General features: G+C 32.2%; 1 protein-coding gene across 1 annotated transcript; it reads right to left on the bottom strand.

Annotated features, from left to right (window-relative positions):
* Positions 1 to 8: 8 nt before the first annotated feature.
* On the bottom strand, positions 9 to 26,192 carry LOC113522926 (ATP-binding cassette sub-family C member 4-like). The gene is made up of 25 exons (XM_026908773.3): positions 25,920 to 26,192; positions 24,766 to 24,856; positions 21,596 to 21,844; positions 20,682 to 20,889; positions 20,252 to 20,477; positions 19,365 to 19,521; positions 18,727 to 18,976; positions 17,686 to 17,949; positions 13,545 to 13,712; positions 12,821 to 12,958; positions 11,616 to 11,783; positions 10,627 to 10,755; positions 9,493 to 9,580; positions 9,143 to 9,275; positions 8,284 to 8,523; positions 7,571 to 7,760; positions 6,928 to 7,064; positions 5,993 to 6,133; positions 4,247 to 4,353; positions 3,093 to 3,382; positions 2,721 to 2,843; positions 2,487 to 2,609; positions 1,990 to 2,150; positions 809 to 914; positions 9 to 507 (listed from the first exon to the last, which is right to left on the bottom strand). The coding sequence occupies exons 2-25, from the start codon at positions 24,837 to 24,839 to the stop codon at positions 313 to 315; spliced, it is 4,065 nt and encodes a 1,354-aa protein (XP_026764574.2). The 5' UTR covers positions 24,840 to 24,856; positions 25,920 to 26,192; the 3' UTR covers positions 9 to 312.

A 26,192-nucleotide genomic window follows, 5' to 3' on the forward strand; every position in this document is an offset into this window, starting at 1 on the left:
CACATCTTCCTTTACATACATACTAAAATAAATTGCTTTTTTCTATTAATTTATATTTCGTAATATAATTTTTGTACATATCAGTAATGGACTTACTTTACTGTACATGTATTTTATATTACATAGACACTTTCGTATTAATTATATATCAGTTACTTATGTGTCTTTAAATAAATAAATTATATAAGGTCCCTGTATATTTATTATCTAATACGTATCTCTACTACGTACATACTATTTTCAACTAAAATTATTAAATATCTACATTAAAATGTTGCCAAATATCAAGTGTTTATAATATCACTTCAGCAGTCATCTATTTGAGCTCTCGCCATTATCGGGTGTGTTATTTTTGTTATGACGTGTGTACGCATTTCTTGCGATATCTCGCACTTTTTGTTCCGAGGTGGGACCAAGTTGTTTCACCATACTGTGAAAGTGACCCTCCGAGTTGCGTAGTAATTCGTGTGGATGTCCGCACTCCATTATTTGACCAGCTTCCATCACCTGTTGTAATTACAATGATTGTTTCAGCTATTCATCTCCATTAAATATTTGGAGATGTCACTATATTTTTTTTTTACAGTTAAAATTCACAAAATAGTGTGCTACATCGCATTAAATGTGGATAGAAATTTATTTTTTGCATTTTTTGTTCACGTTTTTCATAAAAGTATGAGTGATTAATAAGTAATGAGAACATAGCTTTTTTTAATCATTTCAATTAATCTTAATTAATAATAAGAGTCTGAAAAATAGTTGTATTAAAAAAAAAATAAGTATCTATTTCAATTAAGAAAAAACTTACTATGACGCGATCAGCATCTGCTATTGTGTGTAGACGGTGCGCTACAGTGATCACCGTGCAGTTGGTGAAGTATCTTCGTAAGGATCTCTGTATCATGGCATCAGTGCTACAAATAGAACATGGGTTAGAAGATATACCGCAGAGGATTAGTCAAAAACTCAAATCTATACACAAGTATTTGTTAGTAGCTTTAGGTTCTATAAGTCACCACAGTATAACGCCACAATCTAGCCTTTACTCTTATGTCACAACACAATATAATAGATTTTTTTATACAACTTAGAATGGCAAACAAGCTGACGGCCCACCTGATGGAAAGTGGTAACCGTCGCCTATAGACATGAGCAGTGCCATGTACATTACAGAGTATACTGTTTCACCCATGATACCCCCCATGCGTTGCCTGTATCTTAATCTAGTTATTATAATAATTTTATTCGTTTTTAAAATGCGTTTTAGATAATCAATCAGAAATATTGAAAACTATCCACATATCTCGGCTTTCCATACGTACATCAGTGCATATCCTTTCATCATTCAAATCCGTTTAGTATTTGCATGAAAAAGTAACAAAGATCCATCCATCCATGCACCCATCAATCTTTACAGACGCACATTTATAATAATAAATAAATAGTAATTTTAAAAATGATTTTGAAAAGTAATAATTCAGACGTTGGTACATTTCGCTTACAAGCTGCACTCAAAAATAGAAAATCGAGTCTTATACGACATTCCAGATATTCCATACAAAAATGCTACGATTCGTTCTTGATACAACTACAGAAACAAGCATCATCTGTACAGATGGGCGTCTGTAGTTACGATTAACGCGGGAAAATAGGGTTTGAGTACTGACGTGTATTTGAGAGAGGCTGAAGTCTGATCGCAGCAGACGGTAGGGAGTGTCCGTTCTGTACTTTAGTACTATTACTTATACAAAACTTTATACAAAACTCTATCCCTCTTATTTATAGAAACTAAAACTTTCTACTAATCTACTTTAACTATTACATTGTTTTGTCACTATCTTCCAAATTGGAAATTTAGTGCTAAAGAAAGAAACAAAACAGTTCAATAGTTAAAACGGGTTTCTAAGGAGTTTGACGTTTTTATTAATAAGGGTATGTAACTTTGATTATATTATATTTTAGTACTAAATTAAAAATTAATAAAGGTACTTAGGGTCAACGTTGGCGGTGGCCTCATCAAGCACGAGCAGCTTGTTGCGCGCGAGCGCGGCGCGCGCCAGGCACAGCAGCTGCCGCTGGCCCGCGCTGAAGTTGGTACCGCCCGAAGTCACGTTAACAGACAGCGAACTAATGCTGCTCTTCAATTCAACCTAGAATTATTTTATTTTTAAGTATAGAAATATATTCGGTCCAAAAACAAAATATATACAGGGTAAAATTAAAATAGTATCCTTAAATTACCAGTAAAATTCATCATTTTTCTCAAAGAAATATCTATAGAAAAATAGAAGAAAGACTATTACTATCACAGTGTTTATATTTGTTCAGTTCAGAATATAAGAGACCCAAAATCTTTTGTCACTTATCGATCAATATGTTTTTTTTTAGGAGAAATATTCAGTTTCACTAGAATATAGGAGACCCCTAAAAGGATTTCGATTTCCATTATATATATAAAACTAATTGTGTTGTAGGTACATACATACCTGCTCCAATACATTCCAGATATCAGCATCTTGGTATTGATCAAAAGGATCCATGTTATATCGTAAAGAAGCAGAAAAGAGCACTGGTTCCTGAGGAATAATCGATATTTTTGACCGAAGTGCCTGTAAAATAATACAGCTTTTATTAGCATATTAATTTTTAGTAATCTACATACATAAGCGATTAATAAGGTGATTTCTGTTGATACATTAAGTGTTTATGGGTATGTCTACCTTGAGAGTGATCTCTCCGGTGTCGATGTCGTCGATGTAGACGTGTCCGTCGATGGGCGCAAGCCGGAACAGAGCCGATATCAAGGACGACTTTCCGGCACCCGTGCGTCCCACTACGCCTACCTGGTTTTAAAACTAAATTTGTGTCAGTGGCATTTTTTTTTAAATACCAGGAATGTAAAACAAGCTGCCAGTCCATTTGATGGCAAATTGTGACTATGGCCTATAGATATGAACAATAATATTGTGATAATTATGTCATGAGTCTCACATGTTATCAAAACACAGATCTAAGATGTAACCCTTTTAGGGTTAGAGATTGCATTATTTTATTTTTTAAATTCCTTAGAGTTTTACTGTTTCAGAATTTACCTTCCATCCGCTCTCAATGACGACATTTAAATTCTTTAGTACGGGTTCGGCTTCTTCATCATATCTCAAATAAAGATCTTTAAAAATAACCCTGGCCTTTTGTGGCCAGCCCGCAGGTGGCAAAGAGCCCGCTTTCTGCTCCTGTGGCAGCGACGTGAACTGCACCACGCGTTCCACGCTCGTCATTTGCGATATCACATCCGTTGCCTGTTTTATGCCGAGTTGCACCATATTTACAAGAATCAACCCTTGACTTATAGCTAGGCCTACATTGCCAGATTTATATTTTCCTGAAAATTAAAAAAAATAAATATTACACGAATGCTAAATATTTGTGTTTAGCATTTGTCTCTAAAGTTTTTTTTTTTATGAAACTTAGAATGGTAAACAAGCTTATAGCCCACTTGATGAAAAGTGGTAACCGTTGCCTATAAACATGAACAGTACCATGGATATAACTGAGTATACTTTATCGCCAATGATATCCTTCATACGTTGCCATTCCTGAGAATTAAGGTGTTACGCCTCTTTACCCTGAAATTTTGTTGTCATATTGTACCCTTTATATGGACGCACAGCCATACAAACGCAACTGCTTCATAGCAGAAACATGAATGGAACAGAAGCAGCCAAGAAGAAATATAAGTTCTCTAATAGAAATATAAAAGAAAAAATACCTGTACGAATGAGAACAAATACATTATATATTCAGCCGTACACAACGCATACAACCATTCCATAAAATTTATTACTAATTTATACTTACGTCATTACATGTTTATTTTTGGATAAAGTCTTGTACATAATGGGGAAACTTATGTATTGCCAATTATTATGTTGTATAACACAATGGCGCTCCTACTGAGATAAAATTAGCAGTAAGCTTCCCTATTAGAATAGACCTTCACTTTGGACAGATTTATTTGTAAATTTTCCACACATTTTTTATAATCAAGATAATACATATTGTTTTGTCACTGTGATCATTTCTTGTAAATGTTTGTATCTATAATAGGTTTACTATTATAATCTTTTGGAGGAAACAATAAAGAGTATATATCTATCTACATAAATACATAACACATTGAACATATACCTATTTTACAGTCGCACAGCCATATTCGCGAAGCAGAAATCGCTCAGCAGTAGCTTACCATCGCCATCCATTAGAAGAAATATGTAGGAGGCAACAATTACATAGGAAGCAGACACGATGCTCAACCAAATTGAAAAAGCTGCATTAGTTGTTAATGTTAAGTACCTGAAAATAATTTATTTATTAGGTTTGCAAAAAAATGTTTTCAATTTTTTTTTACGCAACTTACAATGGCAGACAAGCTAACGGCTCACCTGATGGAACGTGGTAAATGTCGCCTACAGACATAAGCAGTACTACCATGGACATAACATATTATACTATTTTGCCCATGATACCCCCTATGCGTTGTCATTCCTGAGGACTAAGGTGTTATGTTTATAAATTCACTGCCATATCCCACCCTTCAAACTGAAATACAGCCAAACACAACTGCTTCACGGTTAAAACACGAATGGGACAGAGGTACCAAAGCAAACGACTTTCGTGAAAGTTGAACCAGAGAAATACTTGATAAATTCTCTCCGATTCAACTGTAATAAAATAAATGGCGTTATGAGGACCATAATGTTAATATGAAATGCAAATTTCAAGTAATACAATTCTAAGTTATTTACACTGTGTTAATGATGTGCGTTTGCGTTTTGATGATGAACGGATGATATGATGATGATGATGATGAATAAATACACCTAGTATTTGAAGCGATTTAACTAGGGTAAATAAAAATAGATAATAATTTGAAGCGTTGATGTAATATAAATTTGATGTAATGCGTTGAAGTTTTGTTTTGCGAGTCAGTTACAATTTTGAAACCTGAAAGGTCATGTAAATTTCTCCTGCGTTATGATTGGCGTTCTCGCGATGTCGTGATGAGCGGCTCTTGTGACTGGTTGATGTTGTGTGTGATTATCTATTAATAACTTAGCAGTCGTCCATTGGTTTTACCGCTGAAACCGCTTCATTACACGCAGGAGTGAATAATATTCATTGCATATTGTTAATGCTTTAACACACTGTTATATTATACTGTACTAATAGGTATGATAATACAAGCAATGCCCAAAATTTACGAGTCAAGACTGGCAAATCGAGTTTGTAAAAAAGTAGTGCGAAAGTAAGCGGAAGATTGCAGCTACTGAGAAGAGCCTTAAACTGACCCACTCGTATTAGTAATTACCCCCAGTGGGGAAACGTATGATCAGATAGACTATGTATGTGTTATTTCATAAAGAAGCTTTTAAGACGAAGGGCTTTTAAGGGAAGAAGACTTTTAAACTACCGTGTATGAATGTAATGAATAAAGCGAGAGTATGTAAAGTTAGAGGCTATAGCACTCGATTTTCTCTATTCTAGGAGGACTAAGCGTGATAAATTGATAATAGTAATATGATACCATATATCTACTCACCAGTCTGTACATATATACACATGTATACTGTTTTATCTTTAAATATTTCATAAGTACCTATTATAATGTAATAACTACCAGTTTAACTTACGTGTATTTTAGTCGACAAAGCTCCAATAGTTTCAAGATCATCTGGGACCTTGAGTCGTGAGCAACTGTAATGCGAGCACGAGCTTGACCGCTTTGCTTGCTGAGACAACTAGACATATTTCTAATAATGCGTGTGATACGTTTTACTTACTTGTCGTCGAACTGTCAACATAGAATTGCATTGGCCTATCGTCATCGGGCCCGCTCATTTGCCGATATGTCGAAGTACAGAAAACATATCAGGCGACCACAGTATCTTCTAAACATCATAAGCAAGCAGTAGAGAACTAAAACCACACTCACCAGGCGGCTGTGTGCACGTCCTGCTTGTCGTCGAACTGCTGCCGCAGCATCCCCTGAGCGCCGCACGCACGCACCGTTGTCAAACCGGCCATGCTCGCTGACACGTGGGAGAACACAGGGCTACGAGTAATAGCCTCTACCCTATTAATAAAATAAATAGGTATGCAAATAAGAATTTGACTATGGAGTCGATTCTGAGACATCTCCCTAAACTTTTATTAAACCTCCCCTGTAACTTTGCCAGTACTTGCCACGCTTGTCGGGCTAGTTAACAACCGCAATTAAGCTTTTGTTTTTTTAAGAGGAACGCTGCTGCCCAACTCTCGACCATTATGTTCTCTTTGTTGCCTTTTATGACACAGGAAAGGAAAGGGGATCATTTGGTTTATCATAATTAAAATTTTATTACAAAAAAAAGGTATATATAAAAAACTAGTTATTTTAATTTAAAAACTAAACTATTGAACAAATTTATAAAAAAAAAGTGGGACCAATCTGTAGGTATATTTTCTTTTTGATAAAAAGAAAGAATTTTCCAGATTGGTTTATTATTGACGGACTTATGAGGTAACAAACAAAAGAATACAACCGAATTGAGAACCTCTTTTTTTGAAGCCGGTGGAAAATAAAAAACCATTAGCTATCTCTCCTATATAGCTATTCCCGTGGAAATTTGAGGAAATGTTTATTGCTGACCTTTAATATATAAGTAAGTACCGTAATAGAACAGTTAACTAAGTACAGTTATCCAGAATAACTTAATATGAAAAATGTGAAATTTAATACATAAACAGTACGTATTTTAATACTAAAATAACATAAAATCTTTCCTTACTTTAATTCCGTAGACAAAGCAGCTAGTAAATTATGAACTATGGTATTATCTAATTTAAATATTTTCCTGCACACAAGTGGGGTTCTTATACTATTCATACCTTTTTATTGATTGTGCGGAGGTTAAGTAGAAAATCGTCAATAAATACATGAAGACAGCGCAGATCACTGTTGTTAGCAACATATAGGGATTCACTATGGCCACCATCACTAGAATACCCGTCATCACCATGAACACCTGATTTAAATAATATTATTATTTTAAATAATAAATTATTCGATGTAATTGTAATTTCAAATGAAAATATCTTGGCCTAGTGGTATACTACCCTGACTTATACATTTCAAAGATCGTGAGTCCGGTTCGATCTGACCACACAAAATTTTTGTGTCACTTTGAATTTCTATGATATACAAATATTTTTTGCACCTGGTCATCTGACTACATAATTATGATTAGATCAAACCTGCAATTATTGAAAGGCAATGCAGTGTATTAAACTGCTACACTACTATGGTAATATTTTAGTATTATTAAAATAAAATAGTAATCTTCAAAAAAGAGGTAAAGAGGTTTCTTCAGGCGCGCGTAATGTCTCTATTGCAAGCGTTCATAGGCTACCGTAACTGCTTACCATCAATTGGACCGTTGCATGTTTGCCACCTCAATGAAATAAAATAAAAATATTTACTCAAATCTTGAACTATCAAATATGTTGTAGTAAAAAAAATATTATTCTTTACCTGAACAGTATCTAATATCAACCGAGGTAAGATCTCGTCCATGATCCCCATGTCCTTAGAGAATCGATTCAGGATGCGACCTGATGGATTGGCGTCGAAAAAACGCATGGTCGCTGCCAGTATATTTCCAAACATTTGATTATGTAGTTTTACAGAACTACGCATACACACCCATAAAAACATAAAAGCTCTGAAATCAACAATATACAATAGAATTAGATCGGTAAATAATTAGTCTAGATATCATTAGGATGTCGGACTAGGGAAGCGGAGACAGCTCAATAAGAACGATGGACTGCAGTCCAAGGATCACAAGATCGAATTTATTTGTTGAATAAGGGGCTTATTTATCAAAACTAAACGTCTCATAAACCATTTTAGTTATTGAAATATTTTCTCTTTTAAATTAATGTTTGGATGGAGGAGGAAAACATACGAGTTACATTGACCCCATAGAAATAATTAGGATAAGGGTAGAATTTAGGAAGGCACTTAAAGCCGTCGTTGTCCGAAATTCCACGTTAGAGACCTTCGTCTATAGCGAAAGAAAAATACTCTTGCCATCAGATGGCGACACACATGAGTGTGATGAGTATCAGGAATACCAACAGGTGTATGTTCAGTCTAACATATTTCAAGGTAAAATGGTTTTGATTAACTTTGTAAACAAATCTTATTACTACGAAATAATACCAGAGATTTTTAGTCCATACCTGCCAGCAGTGAAGCCTATGCACCCGAATATACATATGGTCCAAATATTAATGTACATTTTATGGTTAATATTCGAAGGAGAAGAATAAGATACACTGGTCATATTCGTGGCGAATGTATCGTTATCTGTCATTAAGTTAGATGAGTCTGTATAATCATAGGCAACCGCTGTTGATGTGTCATAATCATCACTTGTAGTAGTGACATTGGAAGACTTCAGTTCTTCTACGTTATTCATCCTGAAATGAGTTTATTATTCGTTATGTATTGTGATTGTCTCATATGAGAAAATTAATGAATGTCGCTTTACTACAACATGCCAGTAATAATTCTGCTTCTAATACCTATTAGTATGGTGCTTACAATCTATTACCTAATGATCTAAGTACCTACTTATACAATACATATTTACAATTAAGTATGTATTATATAGATAGGTATTTAGGTAATGAAAGTATAGCTACAGAGCGGTGCGTCCACCTATACTAACTAATACAATTGCTGAGCGCTAGTGAAGTAACAAGGAAGAAGTTAGGTCAGTTAGCTCATTGTACCGAATTCGCATGAAATTAATCACGATAGTTTTCAGGAGGCACTGCGCGGAATTCGATGTCACTAACCCCAATGCTAACAATATATCCCATATAGTTAAAATTGAGAACGATCTCTCTCTAAAACAAGCCGCCTAGTGTTGCTGCTTCCTTTCGCTTCATGCGTACAGCATATACGGCAAGGATATAATTTATCTATCGGTAGATTCATATACCTAAGCGACAGGTAGAGTAACGTATTTGCAATAGTCTCCTTCAATGACACAAGTAATAGATATTTTTTCTATATTTAGATTAGATCATTTACCAATGTGTGAGCCAGAGGTCACCAGCTGAAGTAACAACTTGTGCCAACACGATGATTATAAAAGTGAATAGCAATATAGCCCAACCATTGCCCGCGCAGAAGTATTTTTTGTATACGGCTCCAGCCACTCGTCCTACGGAATGTAAATGTAAACATTTAAATATATATATATATATATATATATATATATATATATATATATATAATATTTATACTTTGTTGTTCAGAATTATATTATTCAATATATTTTATGGACATAGGTAATGCGTGATTATTATTTTATATTGTGACATGTTGTTTAGCATTTATTTACGTTTACTTTTGAATATTTTTATTAAGTTTCTACCTACCTTTGTTGATCATTTCATCGGTTTCCTGAGCATCTTCGTCGGCAGTATCATCCAGTTGTTCCGACGTCTCTTTATTGCTGATGCTGGACTAAAAATTAAGATACTTAAAAATTAAGATAGTTTAGTAAATTTAGAAAATTAAATTCAGAGAATTTTTTTAGAGAAATATTTAGATATATTGTAAACTAGCAGTATCCCGCGTGCATTGATATATAAATAAAGTATCCTATATGGTAATTTAGAATATAACCTACCTATATACTAAATTTCAGTCAAATTAGTTTAGTAGTTTTTACGTTAAAGTGTAAGAAACATGTATCCATATCATTATCATCCATCAAATATAAAAAATTGCTTATTTTGGTGATTTTTGACAGAAATAATAAATTTAAAACTTCGGGGCATCTAACAAAATAACATCACAACGCTTTGCAATTTTGAGAGGTTTTTATGGACACTTTGATGTTATTGGCGACATCTCTCGTTCATGCATTATATCCGAAGTTATACGAAATTTTCCAAATATTCTTAAATTCACTTTTTTTCGACCTACATTATCAAAAATTTTGTTATCAACAGCCACTAATTACATTAACATGTTGCCCTACATTAATTTTCTGTACGGTCATTAGTTCCCGGGTAATTGATTGTCAACTTTAAAATGGACAATTTTGCTTTGATCGGCGATAGCTCTGCACCAAATCATTGTACCAAACTGAACCGAAGCTCAAATAAAAGCTTATTAAATTTTCTAAAAGAGACATCTGGTCGCATAATGAAAAAAAATTTTTTTTAAACTCCACAGACCTCTTTAATGACGAGAACAAAAATTTGCAAAATTTTTTTTGTTGATTTTCGGATTAAAAACTGCCCACGCTTAAAAATTTTACTATTAAGATATGAAAACTAGACGCTCAGAGCTACAATCTCTTTTTTTTAGATTTTCTGTATGGCAATTTCTCTCCAAGTTATCCCTTGTTGAAAATCACACAAGATTTTTTTTAATATGTATAATTAATTGTTGTGAGTAGTGAATGGTAGGATTTTCAGTTCTAGAGGCCTTAACCAAATATGGCTAGAAATAATTATTTTAATTCTATATCTATGCATCTACACAGGATTCTATATACTTACAATAATAGACGTAGAGCGTTGTCGCTCCGATGATGGCGCTTCGTCTGATGCAGTGATTCCTTGCATCAACTCCGTAAAGAAGGGCGACCGTGATACTTCTTCAAAGCTGCCTTGACTGTCAATTGCACCCTATATGTAACATAGCTTTATAAAAGTTTCTGTTTATTTATGTATGTATATGTATGTATTTATTTATTTATATGCTTTTGTACAATTATTTTTAATATTGATATAACAACAACGTACACTGACGGACTTATCTCTTAAAGGTATCTATTTCAATATTAATGTATATATATATATATATATATATATATATATATATATATATATATATATATATGTACAATTTTTATAAAGGTGCGTACAATGAGCCTTTTAAAAGTATGTACTACTTTTATTAAAAAAAGGTTATCTTAGCTCTCATAGCACAGTCAACTTAATGAATACAAATTAGTAAGAGACAAACGTAAAAACTATCAATTGCACAACTATCATAATTCTTATTATCATTCCATACTTAATTATTATATCATAATTATAATTACTTCCTGCTTTCTGAAAATGGTTATTTTTAATGAATGAAAATAGAATGGTAACTCTACCTGCGCTATCGGTATATGCTGGCGGAGCACCATTGAGGAATGATAAATGAAAATGGAAACAGGTCATTTGACCCATTGTGACGAATTTAACAATAATTGACATAGAGGTCGACCTAATAAAATATATTGCTAGCAATGGAGCTAGCTAGCTTGCAAGTCCCAATTACTAATAAGCTCTGCTTCCCCTGATGAAATAGGGTAAGTTGTTCGACTGCGATGAATACATAAAGAATTAAGCGCGTTGGTTGGTCCAGGAGGAACCTGAGGTCCATCTGACAGGGTATATTGCTAGCAATGGGGCTGCTAATCTCTAATACTAAACATTTTTTCCCTTCTCTGTAACGATTGGAAAATAATAATAATATAGTGAGACTGGGAACTTGCCTGGTTAAGGACAACTACTTTGTCGGCGGTCTTGAGGTGGTGCAGTTGGTGAGTGACGAGGAGGCGGGTGGAGTGCTGCAGTAGCCCCATCAAACATTCAGACATTAGGTGTTTGCTCACATGAGCGTCCACAGCTGATAATGGGTCGTCCAGTAAGTATATATCTGCCTAAAATATATACAAATTTCTAAAATTTTAGTACAGTTACATAGGACTCTGCTCATTTCGAATTTGGAATCATTATACCTATACAACAAAATGATAACAAATCAGATTGAGGCCTCGATCTATCGATCTTAAGGCATTTAAAAAAATATTGAAATCTTTTTACTTCTTTTCGTTCAAATTTTTTTTTTATTTTTAAATGTCTAGTAGCATGCTATTGGAATGCCATTGCGGTGGCAAGTTATGGAAATCTTAATTATTATAATATCAATCAAAGATATGTGTTGTATGTGTATATAATGTGTTGAGATAAAATTTTAAATTATGGAATATAAAAAAAAATGCCATCTGGTCCCGGCATAGAATGATCTCGTTCCTTTCTCGTGGATGTTGTAAGAGTAATAATTTAGTGATCGAAGAATGGAAGGCCAGCGTTCCTCTTAACATAAAACTTCACCAAAGCTTAAATGCGGTCGCAACCCGCCTGCCTGGCTACTACTGACAAAACTCCCATTATGAAGAAGATCTATGTTCAGCAATGAATAGTAAACGGCTGATATAATAATAAAATATCCTAAATATATTATAATACTAGCTGTTTTCCGTGGCGCTGCCCGTGTAAATCGGTAAATAAAATACCCTATGAGTTAAAATATGATATATAACCTACCTTCATAAAATTTCAGCTAATTTAAATAATCGGTCATTTTATAACATTTTATATGTGATTCTTTATTATTGATATTTATTTATTTATTTATGAACCGATTAAAATAAAACAAACACTAAATGTTAAGTGAAGCAAACTGCAACGCATTAGTGAAAACTGCATTCAAATCGGTTAAGCCGTCTCTGAGATTAGCGTGCACAAATGTACAGACAAACAGACAAAAATTCTAAAAAACATTATTTTGGGTTCTATTGCGTTCACAAAGCCCCCCTATAATAGTTTTTCTTATATACCTTCCATGTACGGACAGCGACCAATTACAATTTTATTATATGTATTGATTTATTCGAAATAGATATTATTTAGGTACCTGTCGGTAGCAGGCTCTAGCGAGACTAATACGCGCTCGCTGCCCTCCACTGAGACTGGCGCCACGCTCGCCTACTAGTGTTGAATCACCCGACGGGAGCTGTTTGAAGTCTTGGATCAAAGCACAAGCCGTCACCACCTGCCCTCGCAAATCATAAAACATGAAAACATTTTTGTAATTAATTTTTCACTTATTTCAAATAAAATATAATCCATAAATAGGGCTAACTATTTAATACTACTTATATGTGAAAGTTATTCCATATGTTTAGGATTCGTTGGAAACGTCTAGACTGATTTCAAGGAAGTTTTTGTATTAAATAATTGTATTGCAAATATTAATTTGTAAAGTTTATTGTTAATTTAGTTTGATGATAGATTTATTCTCACCTATTAATGATAAGGCAAGTCAGTTATAAATACGCCTAAAACTCGGCACAATGAATTCCAGGAGAGTTACGTGGAAGTTGATCTGATTGGATATATTGTTAGCAATGGGACTAGCCCCCCCCCCCACCCTTTACACCATAGGCCATGGTTATAACTTTCCAGCGGATCGGTCGTCAATTTGTTTATCAGTACAAGTGGTATAAAATTAGAAGGATTCTAATCTGATACAGGTTTACCATACCACATACAGTACTAATTTAAGCATACTTGCGCTGTCTTTCATGAGAAATGAAGATAATGATATATATGAATAATGAACAAAATCAAAATTTCACCTTTTTGTATCTGACGGGGTCATAAGGTAGTCCAAAGAGAATATTTTGTCGTACAGTGGCGACAAATAGCCAGGGCTCCTGGCTTGCATATGCGACGCGTGCGCCGCCCAGCGACACTGAGCCTTTAGACGGCACCAGCTCACCCAATATCAGGTGCAGTAGTGACGACTATTGAAATAATCAAATGTTAATAGATAAAAGTAGGTACTATTTATTATATGGCCGCTAAATTATGAAGTGATATTTGTATTGCATTACATTGATATGATTTCAAAGACTGAAAGGCCTGAAAATCGCGTTCAGTATTGTGACTTGAGATACAGAATATTAGGTACTATATATAGGTGTTTTATGCTGAATTAATCAAAGATAAAATGAGTAATGTTATTTAATATCGTTTTTATGACTAAATACGTGGTCGTCTGTTTCTTTCACTTTCCGACGTATAACTACCTGTCTCAGATAAGTAGGTAAGTACGTGCATTAAACAAACGTGTTGTTTAAAAGGAATAGAAGATAATAATAAGTGTAATTATGATGTCTAATCTATTGTTTATTAATAAAATGTCTTTTACGTAACATATAATGTTTGTCTATATTGTTGCTTGATCTCTCAATAAAACATCATTAATATGAACTTGATAGGTAACTATTGTAATAGTTTATTCTATTTTTAATATTCAAGTTTAGACATTTTTGTGTACTTAGATACCCTAACAGTACTTGCTTTAGTATTAATTGAATATATATGTACATCACAGTAGGACTCGAATAAGAAACCCTCGACACCATAACAAAATCGATTCATCCTAAAAAATACGCAAAGTCACGGTAAAGTACTGTAGACCATGTAGGTTCACAGTATTGCCTAGTCTTGATATATATTTGAATTTTATAATAACTAATTTGTATTTATTGTAAATTTATTCAATTATATTCTGACGATAGTATGCATGTACCTAATCTATATACATATGTACTTAGTCAATATTGTGTACATTTGGTATACCTACCAGCATGCTACATAAAAAATAGTTGGTATGTCTATTTCAAATGATTAAATAAATCGGTCTGGAGGTATAGACGCTACAATGCCACAGATAAGCGTGTACCTACCGAGATAGAGGCTTTATTCATTTAACACCGTTATTTTTGCGTTGAAGGTTAATTTATTGAACTTTATATAATTGTTATTATGTCTCAGATTATCTAAGTATTTACGTCATTTATATCTTCAGACAATAATTACCCACAATAATTTTCCTGTGCACTTGATTTCTTGTTACCTTATTAACTTCGCTTGTCTTGATTATGATTAACATAATAAATGAATAATATAAAGATTAATTAGTTCATGCAATTCTATAGTTGTTATCTCTGTATATTACTTGCAATAAAATTCTGCTATGTTGATAAATAATAAATATGGCCCCTTGCCAAATGACGATTCATCTATAGGCGAAGCAATATGCTAAAATTAGAGTGCACATTTGAATAAGTTCAATGTAAAACATATTGTTATCTTAGAGTCTATCGAAAATTAGAAAAGACGTATTTTGCTTGAAATTTCTTATTAAATAGATTAAATATTTTTGATCTTGTCTAAAGTGAGCAGCAGAAAGTGAAAGTGTCTACCAGAGGGAGACTTTGTACAAAAGTCATTTGCTTGTGTACGTGTGTCCCGTTCGTATTTTTACCGCGAAACACTTGTGTTTGCATGGCTGTGTTTCGGTTTGAAAGTTGGGAAATGGCAGTGAATTTACAGGGTACAGAGGAATAACGCCTGAGTCCTCAGGAATGGTCACGCATGGGGAGTATCATAGGCGAAACAGTATACTCTGTTATGTCCATGATACTTCTGTTTATGTTTATAAACGACGGTTACCACTTCCTTCAGGTGGGCCATCGACTTATTTGCCGTTCTAAATTGCATAGAAAAAATAAAATAAAAAAACGTATATTAGTTGAGTCTAAATCATAAATGTTTATAATCTCCTTTTTAATTATAATAAATCTACTTCTTTTCTGTAGACTATTTCGGTTAAAGATAATATTTGAGAATACATTTAAGCTGATATATTTAAATACACTAATATACGTTTAAAATTAAATAAAATTTTTATTTACTAATGAGATATAGGTTCGTCATAAACAAAACGATTTATATTAATATTGAAAGTACACTTCTAATTATTTTTATGAAGACTGAAAATCAACAACAGATGAAACGCAAAGAGCATTATTTTAGCTATTCTGCTTTGTTACCTTGATAATGCTGTAAAAAAGCGCTGTAAAAAATTGCTCGGTTCAAATAAATTTTATTAAGTGCAGTTTTTTATATTTTATTAATAATATATATATATATATATATATATATATATATATATATATATATATATATATATATATATATATATATATCCAATAATTCTAATATACTCAAATAGCCTGCCGTGTGATCCCGGCATAGAATCACCCCTTCCTTTTCTGTAGGTGAAAGGAAGGGGTGATCTACCTATAATATAGTCGTCGACAATAATTCGTTGTAAGCTTGATGCTGTAGTGAACGGATCATAAATATTATATCAATAAACAATCAATTATGTAACAGGTCTTTAGATCTTGTAAAGTGGGTAGGTCAAGTTTAAAATGCCTATACGTGCATGCCATGTATGTAGGTACTTAAGTAGGTATATAAATATAGTCTGCATGATGTCATTGTACCTAATTCAAAATGTAACTGCATTGAATGCTAATACTTTGTAAGATTGTGAGTTCGTATTATATATACAATATTTTTACAACACAGGGGGCAAACGAGCATGCGGTTCTCCTGATGGTAAGTGACTACCGCCGCCCATGATCACCAACAACACCAACGGGATTGCAGGTGTGTCGCCGGTCTTTTAAAAAGGAATATGCTCTCTAAGAAGGTTATGATGTCTATCGGTTCGGAAATACTGCTGCTGGAAGTTGATTCCAAAGAGTGGTTGTGCGTGGAAGAAAATGCCTTGAAAAACGCATGGTGGAAAACCGCCACTCGTCCAGATGGTTGGGATGAAACTTTAGTTTATGGCAGGTTGTACGGTGGTGAAAATCAGCAGCAGGTATCAATTCGAACAATTCCTCAGAACACTCCCCATGAGTAATTCGATAGAAGATACATAGAGATGCAACATCTCTGCGTAGTTTCAGTGGGTCGAGTCGGACAGTAAGGCGCTATCAATAATTAAAAAAAAAAAAACAGTTAAATTTAACTTTCTACGTACACATATCTACACCTACTGCAATTCAATTACAGTTTTTATAATTACATAACCGTAACCTTTAAAACTGATTAACATCCCGTTGCTGGGTACTGATATTAGAGGAATATACGAGTATAGCCTTTTACGACGCTGGCAATTATAGGGCTACATATCTCATAAAATACCTTATTCTTAAGAGAACTTACATAGTAATCGAAATAGTAGATATTGTATTAGATTATTCTTTTATAATTATAGTACCGTGCAAAGTCATTATAATTATTATAAAAATAAAGATCTTTATAATATTGATGCACTATACATAATGATAGGTAAATAATTATTTCGATACCATTTATAACAAAATTGTTAAATAGATGTTTCAGTAGATAGACACTAACTAAAGTAACTGATTTATTTTTCATAAAATGTCACAACTCTTTGTAGGTTATCCTCCTTTTTCCCTAAGGTATCTTATCCGTCGGCTAAAAGCGCGATGCGTTATGCGAATGGATGACATCATTTTTCATTTAATTAAATAGTGTATAGCGAAATTTCGGGATTTTTAATTTTTCCTTCCTTTATAGGCTAAATGCTAATTAAAATCTAAATTTTGAAATTTATGAGATTCCTAGAAGGAACTCAAAATTTTCATGATCGGTAATCGGAAGAACTTTAACTAGCAATAATTCGTTAACTATAAGGTATAATTGCTAGTTATATTGGAAATATAGCCAATTATAGTATGTCCTCTTGATTACTAATAATTCAAACTTCTGCTTTATCAACAATAACGTTACAAAGGTGTCAAAATGCAGTGAGTCGCTTTAAGAAAAGAGCGGTACGGCTGTGCTCGACTCGGCGGAGGCGTTGCCGTGCCTCTTGATACATACCTTTCCGGACCCTACTAGTCCAGCAATGCCAATGAACTCTCCAGGTGCAGCAGACAGCGAAATATCTTTTAAAGTGCTACTAGAATCTTTTTCCCAACTGGCCGTCACTTCAGAAATGATGAGTCTGGCATCAAGTGTGTGTTTCTCTTTATAAACTGTCATATCGTGGTTATTACTATTATTTGTCATTTGTTTCGAACTGTTTGTACCCACTTCATTATTTATAGCTTTATGGTCCTCTACTTCATCAAGTGCTAAAAATTCCTGTAAACACATGTATACTTAGCTTTTGTTTTTTTTATATCTTAGTAAATATAAATTAGGGAGTCCTGGTTAGTTTTAATGATACTAAGCTTGTTTCATAATAATAAAATTATAATAATTAGTTTAATAAGCTTTTATTTGCACAATTTTATGACGTATTAATTTGGTAAATAGGTACCTATGTAATGAAGTGCAATATAAACTAATCATTAGAACCAAATTAGTTGAACTGTTACTTAAAGAAAACAGATGATAACATGTAATTATATGTTTATTGCTAATTAATATGGGTAATTAAAATCGATAATTAATGTGCTACCATTGAATAGATTAATTATCATTTTATTTTATAATCATGGGTGAGTGCAAAAGTAAATTATAAGTACATGAGGTATTATGGCAAGAACAGTTTTTTTTTTTCCATAATACAATACATCATGTGAAAAACGAAAAAAAGTTTCATATATCCTAAAATATTAAATAGATATTTGGATGTTTGTTACTGAATTACCCTTGAATATACTAAACGAGGTTTTTACATATATTTTATTCATAATTCTTGCGAGTACGGCCATGATTTAATAATTTAAGAAATTGAACGACAATTGTTCTACTGCATCACACTAAAATGGAGGAAGATATGTAACGAAACCCTTTTATATAAAATACAAGTGTTTTTAATATTTTAGCTATTGCTTCTGTAGCTACGTTTTAATAGGATAACCTTCATATCGTTGTTATATTGACTATCTTATACATTATTCAAGTGTTACTTACTTCAAGTCGTTTAATAGAAACCCTTGCTTCAGCGAAAAAAGACATAGCTGTTGGAAATAAGATATTGCACGCGAGCTGCAAAAGATTAAAATACTGCACTAGTGCGAAGGTTACACCAGAAGATATGTCACCTCCAATGTAAACGAATGTCACCAAAGTTGCGTACAGTATGAACCGCTCTGTGAACACGCCTAGTGCTGAAGAGAATCCTTTGATCATTGATGTGCGCAGTATAAATTTTACTTCAAGCCTAAAAGCAAACATGGAATATCCTATTAATATATTTTTATTAGTTTCATAGTGTAAGTATGTATTTTTAATTGGCTTAACAATAAGTAAGTTGATTATCATTAAATATAATATTAATCGAGTGACTGATGCAAGTACATCTAAGCAGCTGTACTGTTTCGGTTGTATTTCGGTTGGAAATGTTGGATATAGCAATGCAATTATAAAGTACAGACAGAGACATAACATCTTAGAATGTGTGCACGCATGAGTTAAATAGATTGTTAATATCGATCTACATATGATTAATTAAATACGAAACCCTCGTATACTTGTTTGACTTACACTTGACCTGGTTAATTGGTATCCCCATCTATTAGAATCAGAAATTATAAAATAAAAAGTCTTACTTGCGCAAATTATCAACAACCTTCTGGAACGGTGTTTCCCACGAGTACATTTTGATAACTTGTATACCACTAACAACTTCATTCATCACCTTCACCCTTTCATCAGTACGTCTTGCAATTTTTCCTCGCAAACTTCCTTGTAATTTGCTTAAATAAACTGAAAGAAAAAAATACTAGTTTAGAAAATAAAATAGAAAATGAATGTCTAATAGAAGTACCCAGATGAGTATTATATTAATCTCCGTGTGGTAATAGAGTGAAAATACTTTTAATGAATAATAATCAAGAATACTTTTTCTCTAGGTAAATGAAAACGATGACCGAAGGCATAAAGCATCATGTAAAATGTTTGTCGTATCTCCTTAGCTTTAAAACACTCTCCTTGATAATAAATCGAGTCTAGGGCTCCTCTATATATATATTCAATGTCGTCTAGTCCTGCGGTCGTTTGGAAGCGGTCATTTGGAAGAGAAGGCTAATGAGAGAATGGCCTCCGAAAAGTTTAGAGTTCAATGAAGTGAGACGGTATTTCACGCCGAACACCGCTTGCCATCGTATAAAGCTCAACTCTGCCCACATATGGAACACTATTCTTACCTATAGGCTGGACCTTTACAGTACCAGCTTCTTCTATTGGATCGCATTCAAAGACAGGCTGCTCGAATTATTAATGATCTGCGCCATACTATCCGATTATATCTCCTGCGAGAAGAGAATTACCAGAAGATCCATGGCCGGTGAGAGGAAGTTAATGAGTTGTAGGCTGTTATGAATGGATATAACAAAACTTCTTTATAATTGAATCTTTTAAAAATAAACGCGCATGACTAGCATATCTGTTGATGATTTGTAGTTTATATGTAGTTTTTATAAATCAGGTTATTCACCTTGTATAACTACAGATTGCAATAGCATGACTGCTAAGCCTGATAGAGTAGCCCAAGATACGAGCTTCCAAACAAGGTATGAGACGAAAGATGCTACTATAGGCGCTATCCATACAAAGTGTAGATAAATAACAGCTATATCGAATCGGTTTACATCATTGGACATCAAGTTGATTACATGTCCAGGCCCTGTCTTATTTATTCCGGTGTGATTAAGTTTCAATATCTGGAAACAGAGAGTAGGTAAAAGAGATATTTTAACAAAAATATAAATATCGATGTTTGGATAATGATATTACTACTATTAGTATCACTAATTATGGTGGCAGCTGATTTAAAACAGTAATCATTTAAAGTTTTATTTTTTTTATTTTTGTCAATTGTGAATTTAGTTACTACTGATAATACTATAATACTTATGTATGTTTACCTTCCTGTATACCAGTGAACAGCACGCTATTCTAACTCTCATACCGGTACAACTTTGGTTTAGTGCTCCATGGTTAAATAACAACAGTGTTCCAACACTAAATAAATTTATGAGAAATACATAAATATGAGCATTTTTATAATTTTCAGAGGTTCTTGGTCCAGCAAAATATTCTATAAAATATCCCAGTGTATATGGGATTAGTGGGCTGTAAGAAACAAACATTGAATTTATAATATGACTTATTAGCATGTTATAGTATTATTGTCGTAGTTGGAAACAAATCCTGTTATCTGTCTAACTGGTTCAAACATTCTTCTTTTTATAATTAAAATAAATTAAATCAATTAACGGCCTTGTTTAATAACAAGGCCGTTAATTGATTTAAAATATAGTTCTTTGTATTTTTTTTTTCCATTGGTGAGTATAAAATAAACTTGCTCAAAAGTTACAGTCAATATAATTTTATATGTCAATAAATATTTTTATAGAGGCTAGTCAAAGAGACCACACCCCATCTAAAGGTAAACAAGTAATGTATGTAGTTCAACTGTGAGAGTCACCATCATAGCAATTTATATTATGTTGGCGATCGTCATGTTAGTCTACAAATGCATTTCTTCACTTCTCGCTTAAATGCCGTCGGATTATATAGATAGGTAGAAATAAACACGTGATCGGGAAGATATTAAAAAATTTCAATATATCATAAATGGGGAAGTGAGTATATTTGTTGGCTTACACTTGGTGCCTTCATGGCTCACCAATCGCCATAAAATTTGGTATATGTGTAAGTATTATTTGGAATGAAGAACGATGTAGGCTAAATTTATCCTGTAGGCTATATTAATCAACATATATCGATAACAGCGATGAAGTCATGGGATAAAGCTAGTTAAATATAAAATATTTACAAGACCACGATGAAAGTGAGTCCAACAATAATCCCAGATATCATGTATTCTAGCCAAAATGTTCGGGCGATAGCTATGGAAAGCGACGGTTTGTAGTTCTTTGATTTTTTGGCTTTGTTTAGTTCATTTTGCCAAGCAATCTCCAATCGATCTGTTAGTTTTTCTGAGAGGTCGCTCTGTCGAGTTTGCCAAATGTCTTCTATATTGACTCCATTTTTATATCCCGTTTTGAATATGCTAATTGTCCATCTGTAAAAATATATTGCGTTCTGTAATATATAACGATAGCTGGCTATAATTAATGAATAGCAGTTATACCTACACTATTATTATCGGAAGTATAATTTTTCCTGTAACAATCTCCTATACCATCCGGTATAATTAATTACAGCAAAATAAAAAAAAAATACCATACATCCAAAGGTAGACACGGAAGGGTATAGTGAGTTTGACAAAATAATATAAAAGATTCTATTATTTTGTTATATAGTTAGGCATAAGTAATTCATTTTTATATTCGTACTTCGGATACGTTTCCGATAAAAAAAAAGTTAAACATAAAAAAATAACATTTAAAAAATGTTAAGTTAAAAGTGCAATTACAATTAAAAGATCTATTGTCATTGTATAGTAATGACACCTTTTTTGTCTATTAAAGATAACTATGTAAATAGCGTTGAATTTTTTATAAATATAAAGTATTTTTAATAATATCAAGACTAATAGTTTTGTAGGAGCATATTTTCAATTGAGTTTGTTATATTTTTATCTAAAGTCTTTTTCCTTAATCTTTTTCTTAGTCTATACCTACTTTATAAATGCTGTGCCCAAGATTGGAAAATGCCAAGACTCTTGGATGATGATACATTGTATACCTGGACAATCAATAGATTTTGTTTAATCATGAAAATTAACTGTATTTTCTAAGGGAATCGGAAATTGGAAAATAGTCGAAAATGTGATGTCTATAAACTATGTTATTAATACTCATATACTTCTACAAATTATGGGGTCTGTAAATTGGGATATGCTACGATACTCTTCAAGTACAGTATAACTATGTAAATATTGATTATTTCGTCAGTTATATATGTGTGATGTATAATGATGTAACCAAGGAGGGTTGATGTCATTTTGGCGGTAGTTTGTAAAACCAAAAGCCAAAACCTTGGGTAATATGAATAAAAATGTATTACACCGACTCAAAATAATTGGGATAAGGGCAGGAATTTGATGATATATGTGTTTTTTACTTGGAGGCATTGGCGTGTTTATTTTCTGAAGAGGGCTTGACTTTACTCCTTAAAAAAATCAACTGTTATAGTGGCAAAACCAATTATTTTGATTAAAAAACTATACTGAAACCAATTTGTAAGTAGGTATACTGTTTACAAATGATAAAGTTATGAGTTACCTCATAACATAAAAAAACTACAAACGAATTCTTTTTAAAGTATGTCGAAAAAAGTGAATATGTACTCTCAGATATATCTTTACATATAGCTGAAAGCGCTGCTCCTGTTCCTGGGGTAGGTATGACACGATCCACTCAGCCCGGCCTTTAAACATACCCATGCGTACTTATAAGTCTATGTGAATCATAGTTTCTTTCGTTTTTGTTAGTACTGCAGGTAAGTCAGATATTACATAAAAATAAAATTGCATGTGTTATTTTACAATAATTATTATGCAAATATATTTTCTTAAATTGGTTGAAGTTGGCATTGAAAACGAAATATAATAATTTAGTTACATAAATACAGCTGGTTATATAATAAACGCAAAACAAATTAATTTATTTTATATTACAACTGCTAAAGTTGGTAGGTAGTTTCTTTTTCTTAACCAAGAAAGACAATTTATTTTATATGGATACCTAAATTTTAATTTTATTTTATAGGTATCCATATTTATGTATCCATATAAAAAAATATATAAAATAATAAAAATTTGTAAAATTGAAATGTTATAGGTAATCTTTTTCGATTTCTATTTAAAATATGTTTCTTTTATAACTCTTTCATTTTACAGATTATTATTGACATATGTTAAATAGTAGATCCTTATAATATTTGAAGTTTGAGATTGCATAGGTATATCTAGATATATATATTTGAGTTCATTACAGTTACAACAAATACAATACATACAGACCTATCTTCTTTAACACATTATTATATTATATTAGGCATATCTATGCATCTGCATAATTATACTGAGATATGCGGAAATACTATATACCTAATACTAACACATGTACTCGCAATGAATAACTAATCATAAAGCAAACGTGTCAACAATTGTCGATTTGATTTTACGTATTAATTCAATAGTGTTGGTTTTTGTTGTATAGTGTTGTTAAGTACTATACATATTACAATAATAATAGATTTATTTATCTACTAACTATTCGGCCAGGCTTTTCAAGGATAGATAGAACATTCGAATATAATATATAACCTATGTTATTGGATTATTTATAGGTGATTTCTTTTTATCGAACGTATCCATTTTGGCAAACAAACAAATCTTTCCTCTTAACAATATTAGTATAAATATGAATACTAATAGTTAAAAAATACATTACGTGATCATAGTTGCGACCTTTATGATGACAGTTTAGGAAATATGTGAATTTTATTGTATTAGTTTATTATTAAATTCTGTTAAAAAAATAAATTGTATTGAAACATTAGTCAAAATTATACCTACTTATTTAGAATGCTGTAAAATTACCTGGGTCACGAGTTAATCTTGAAATTTCGTTTCCCAAATCTCCGTGATCGAGATTTGAACGAAATTTATTTACGAGATTATACAGTATCTAATGTTAATAAAACAAAATGTCTAATGAAACTCATCTCATTCCAGTTCGAATATTTTCCAGTCAACCGTAGTTAATAAATTTTCAACTCAACTAAAAATATCTACCTTAGATTGTATACCTCAAGGTTAACTGTCTCTATACAAATAAATAGATACTTTGCTAAAAAGATGTCAAGATTTTTTTATGTGTGCGTAAATATGGATGCAGTACTGTACAATTACTACAATATTTTTTTATTCTGGTAAAAACTGTTTTCGTGAAATATGCAGAATTGATAACTTAAAAATGTTTACTTTTAAATACTGTAGGATGGTATGGTATGAACAAGTAGGTATATACTTACGTAACCAAAATTTTGGAAATGAAGTTGGCACTCTCGTTCGGATTTTTCTTTTTCAATATATACTTCGAATCCATAATGGCACGGGTTTATTCTATAAGTAAATATAATTATATATTTATTAGCACCTAGAGTTCATTTTAAAGGGTATGTTAATCCCGTATAATAAATAGGTACATTTATACTAATAAAATAATAATAATTCGCGTACGGTACGATTTCAGAGGAGCTTTCTTCCGCGAATGCTCAGATTGTGAAATAAACTTCTTGTCGAAGTTTTTCCTAGAGACTCAAATATGGAATTCTTCAAAAAAAGCATAATATAGCTTCTTAAGCATGGGCAATGTACGCGTGATGTATTGCAGACGTTCTTGGGTTACGGTTGCTGTTTTCAATCAGACAGAGCTTATGCCTGTTTGCCATTATGGTAATATAAAACAAAGTATGTAAGAAAGAACATAAGTATTTAATGATACTGTTTCATGAATAAAAACAAGAAACTAACTTTAATTGTAAAAAAATATTGTATGGGTGGGACTAACACAGGAATGATCCCTACGGTATGCCAAGAAAAACATGAAAAGACATTCAAAATAGGCGAAAATATTACGTAACTTTTTTTTGTTTGTGTAAATATCACACAGCAATTTTAAAACTATTTAATTGAGAATTTTAAGATTGAGAACCTAATCTTTTATGAAATCATATTTTCACGAATATATTAATTGAAAATATTATTTAAATAAAAATTAAAAGATGAAAAGCTTCTTTGTGTTACGTTATCCATCGTTACATACTGACGGAAGTTTGGCTATAATTTTAAGATCCAGTAGATATTATTTTTTTTTTAATAAAGAAATAATCTATTAGAGATATTACGTACTTGCAACCTAGATCTCAGATATTATACTTCTGTAGAATTTCTAAGATTTCATCTAAGCTCTAAAAATAAATTTCCTTGCATATCTTACTGAACCATCTGGTCCTAAACTAAATGGAAAGGTAGTAAGAACGTATATATTATACAATTTAATATATTTTTTTTTATATACGAGTATAAATTTTTATTAAGTACCTACTGTTCAATTGATTGAGTGTTATTATTAATTAGGTATGTACCTATATAATTGATTAATTCTAAAATAAAGAACCCTTACAAGCAATTCCAAATTACACTTGATCCGTTTCTTAACTAACACTGTTATAAATAGTATCACTAAATATAAATATTTATTATAAATCACTGATGGGCACACTTTGATTTTTACTAATTATAAATATAAACTTTTATAAAGTTATTAATAACATGTTTCTATGTTACTTTCTTTAACTATACGAATAATATTTATTTAATAACAAACACATGAATGCAGAGTATATAAACGCAATCAACTGCATCGGTCGACGCAACTCAATCGAATGCAAATCGA

This window comes from Galleria mellonella, unplaced genomic scaffold (assembly GCF_026898425.1).
Source record: "Galleria mellonella isolate WM207_F2 unplaced genomic scaffold, CSIRO_AGI_GalMel_v1 utg38, whole genome shotgun sequence".
Classification (NCBI taxonomy): Eukaryota; Metazoa; Arthropoda; class Insecta; order Lepidoptera; family Pyralidae; genus Galleria; species Galleria mellonella.

Bases quoted from the DNA above. Each gene is read 5' to 3' on its own strand.
- LOC113522926 (XM_026908773.3), bottom strand. From the start codon at position 24,839: ATGGATTCGAAGTATATATTGAAAAAGAAAAATCCGAACGAGAGTGCC. The intron at 10,756-11,615 runs GCAAGTTCCCAG...TGTTACATATAG, and splicing joins AAGTAGTTGTCCTTAACCAG to GGTGCAATTGACAGTCAAGG. The intron at 508-808 runs GTAAGTTTTTTC...TAATTACAACAG, and splicing joins CAGATGCTGATCGCGTCATA to GTGATGGAAGCTGGTCAAAT.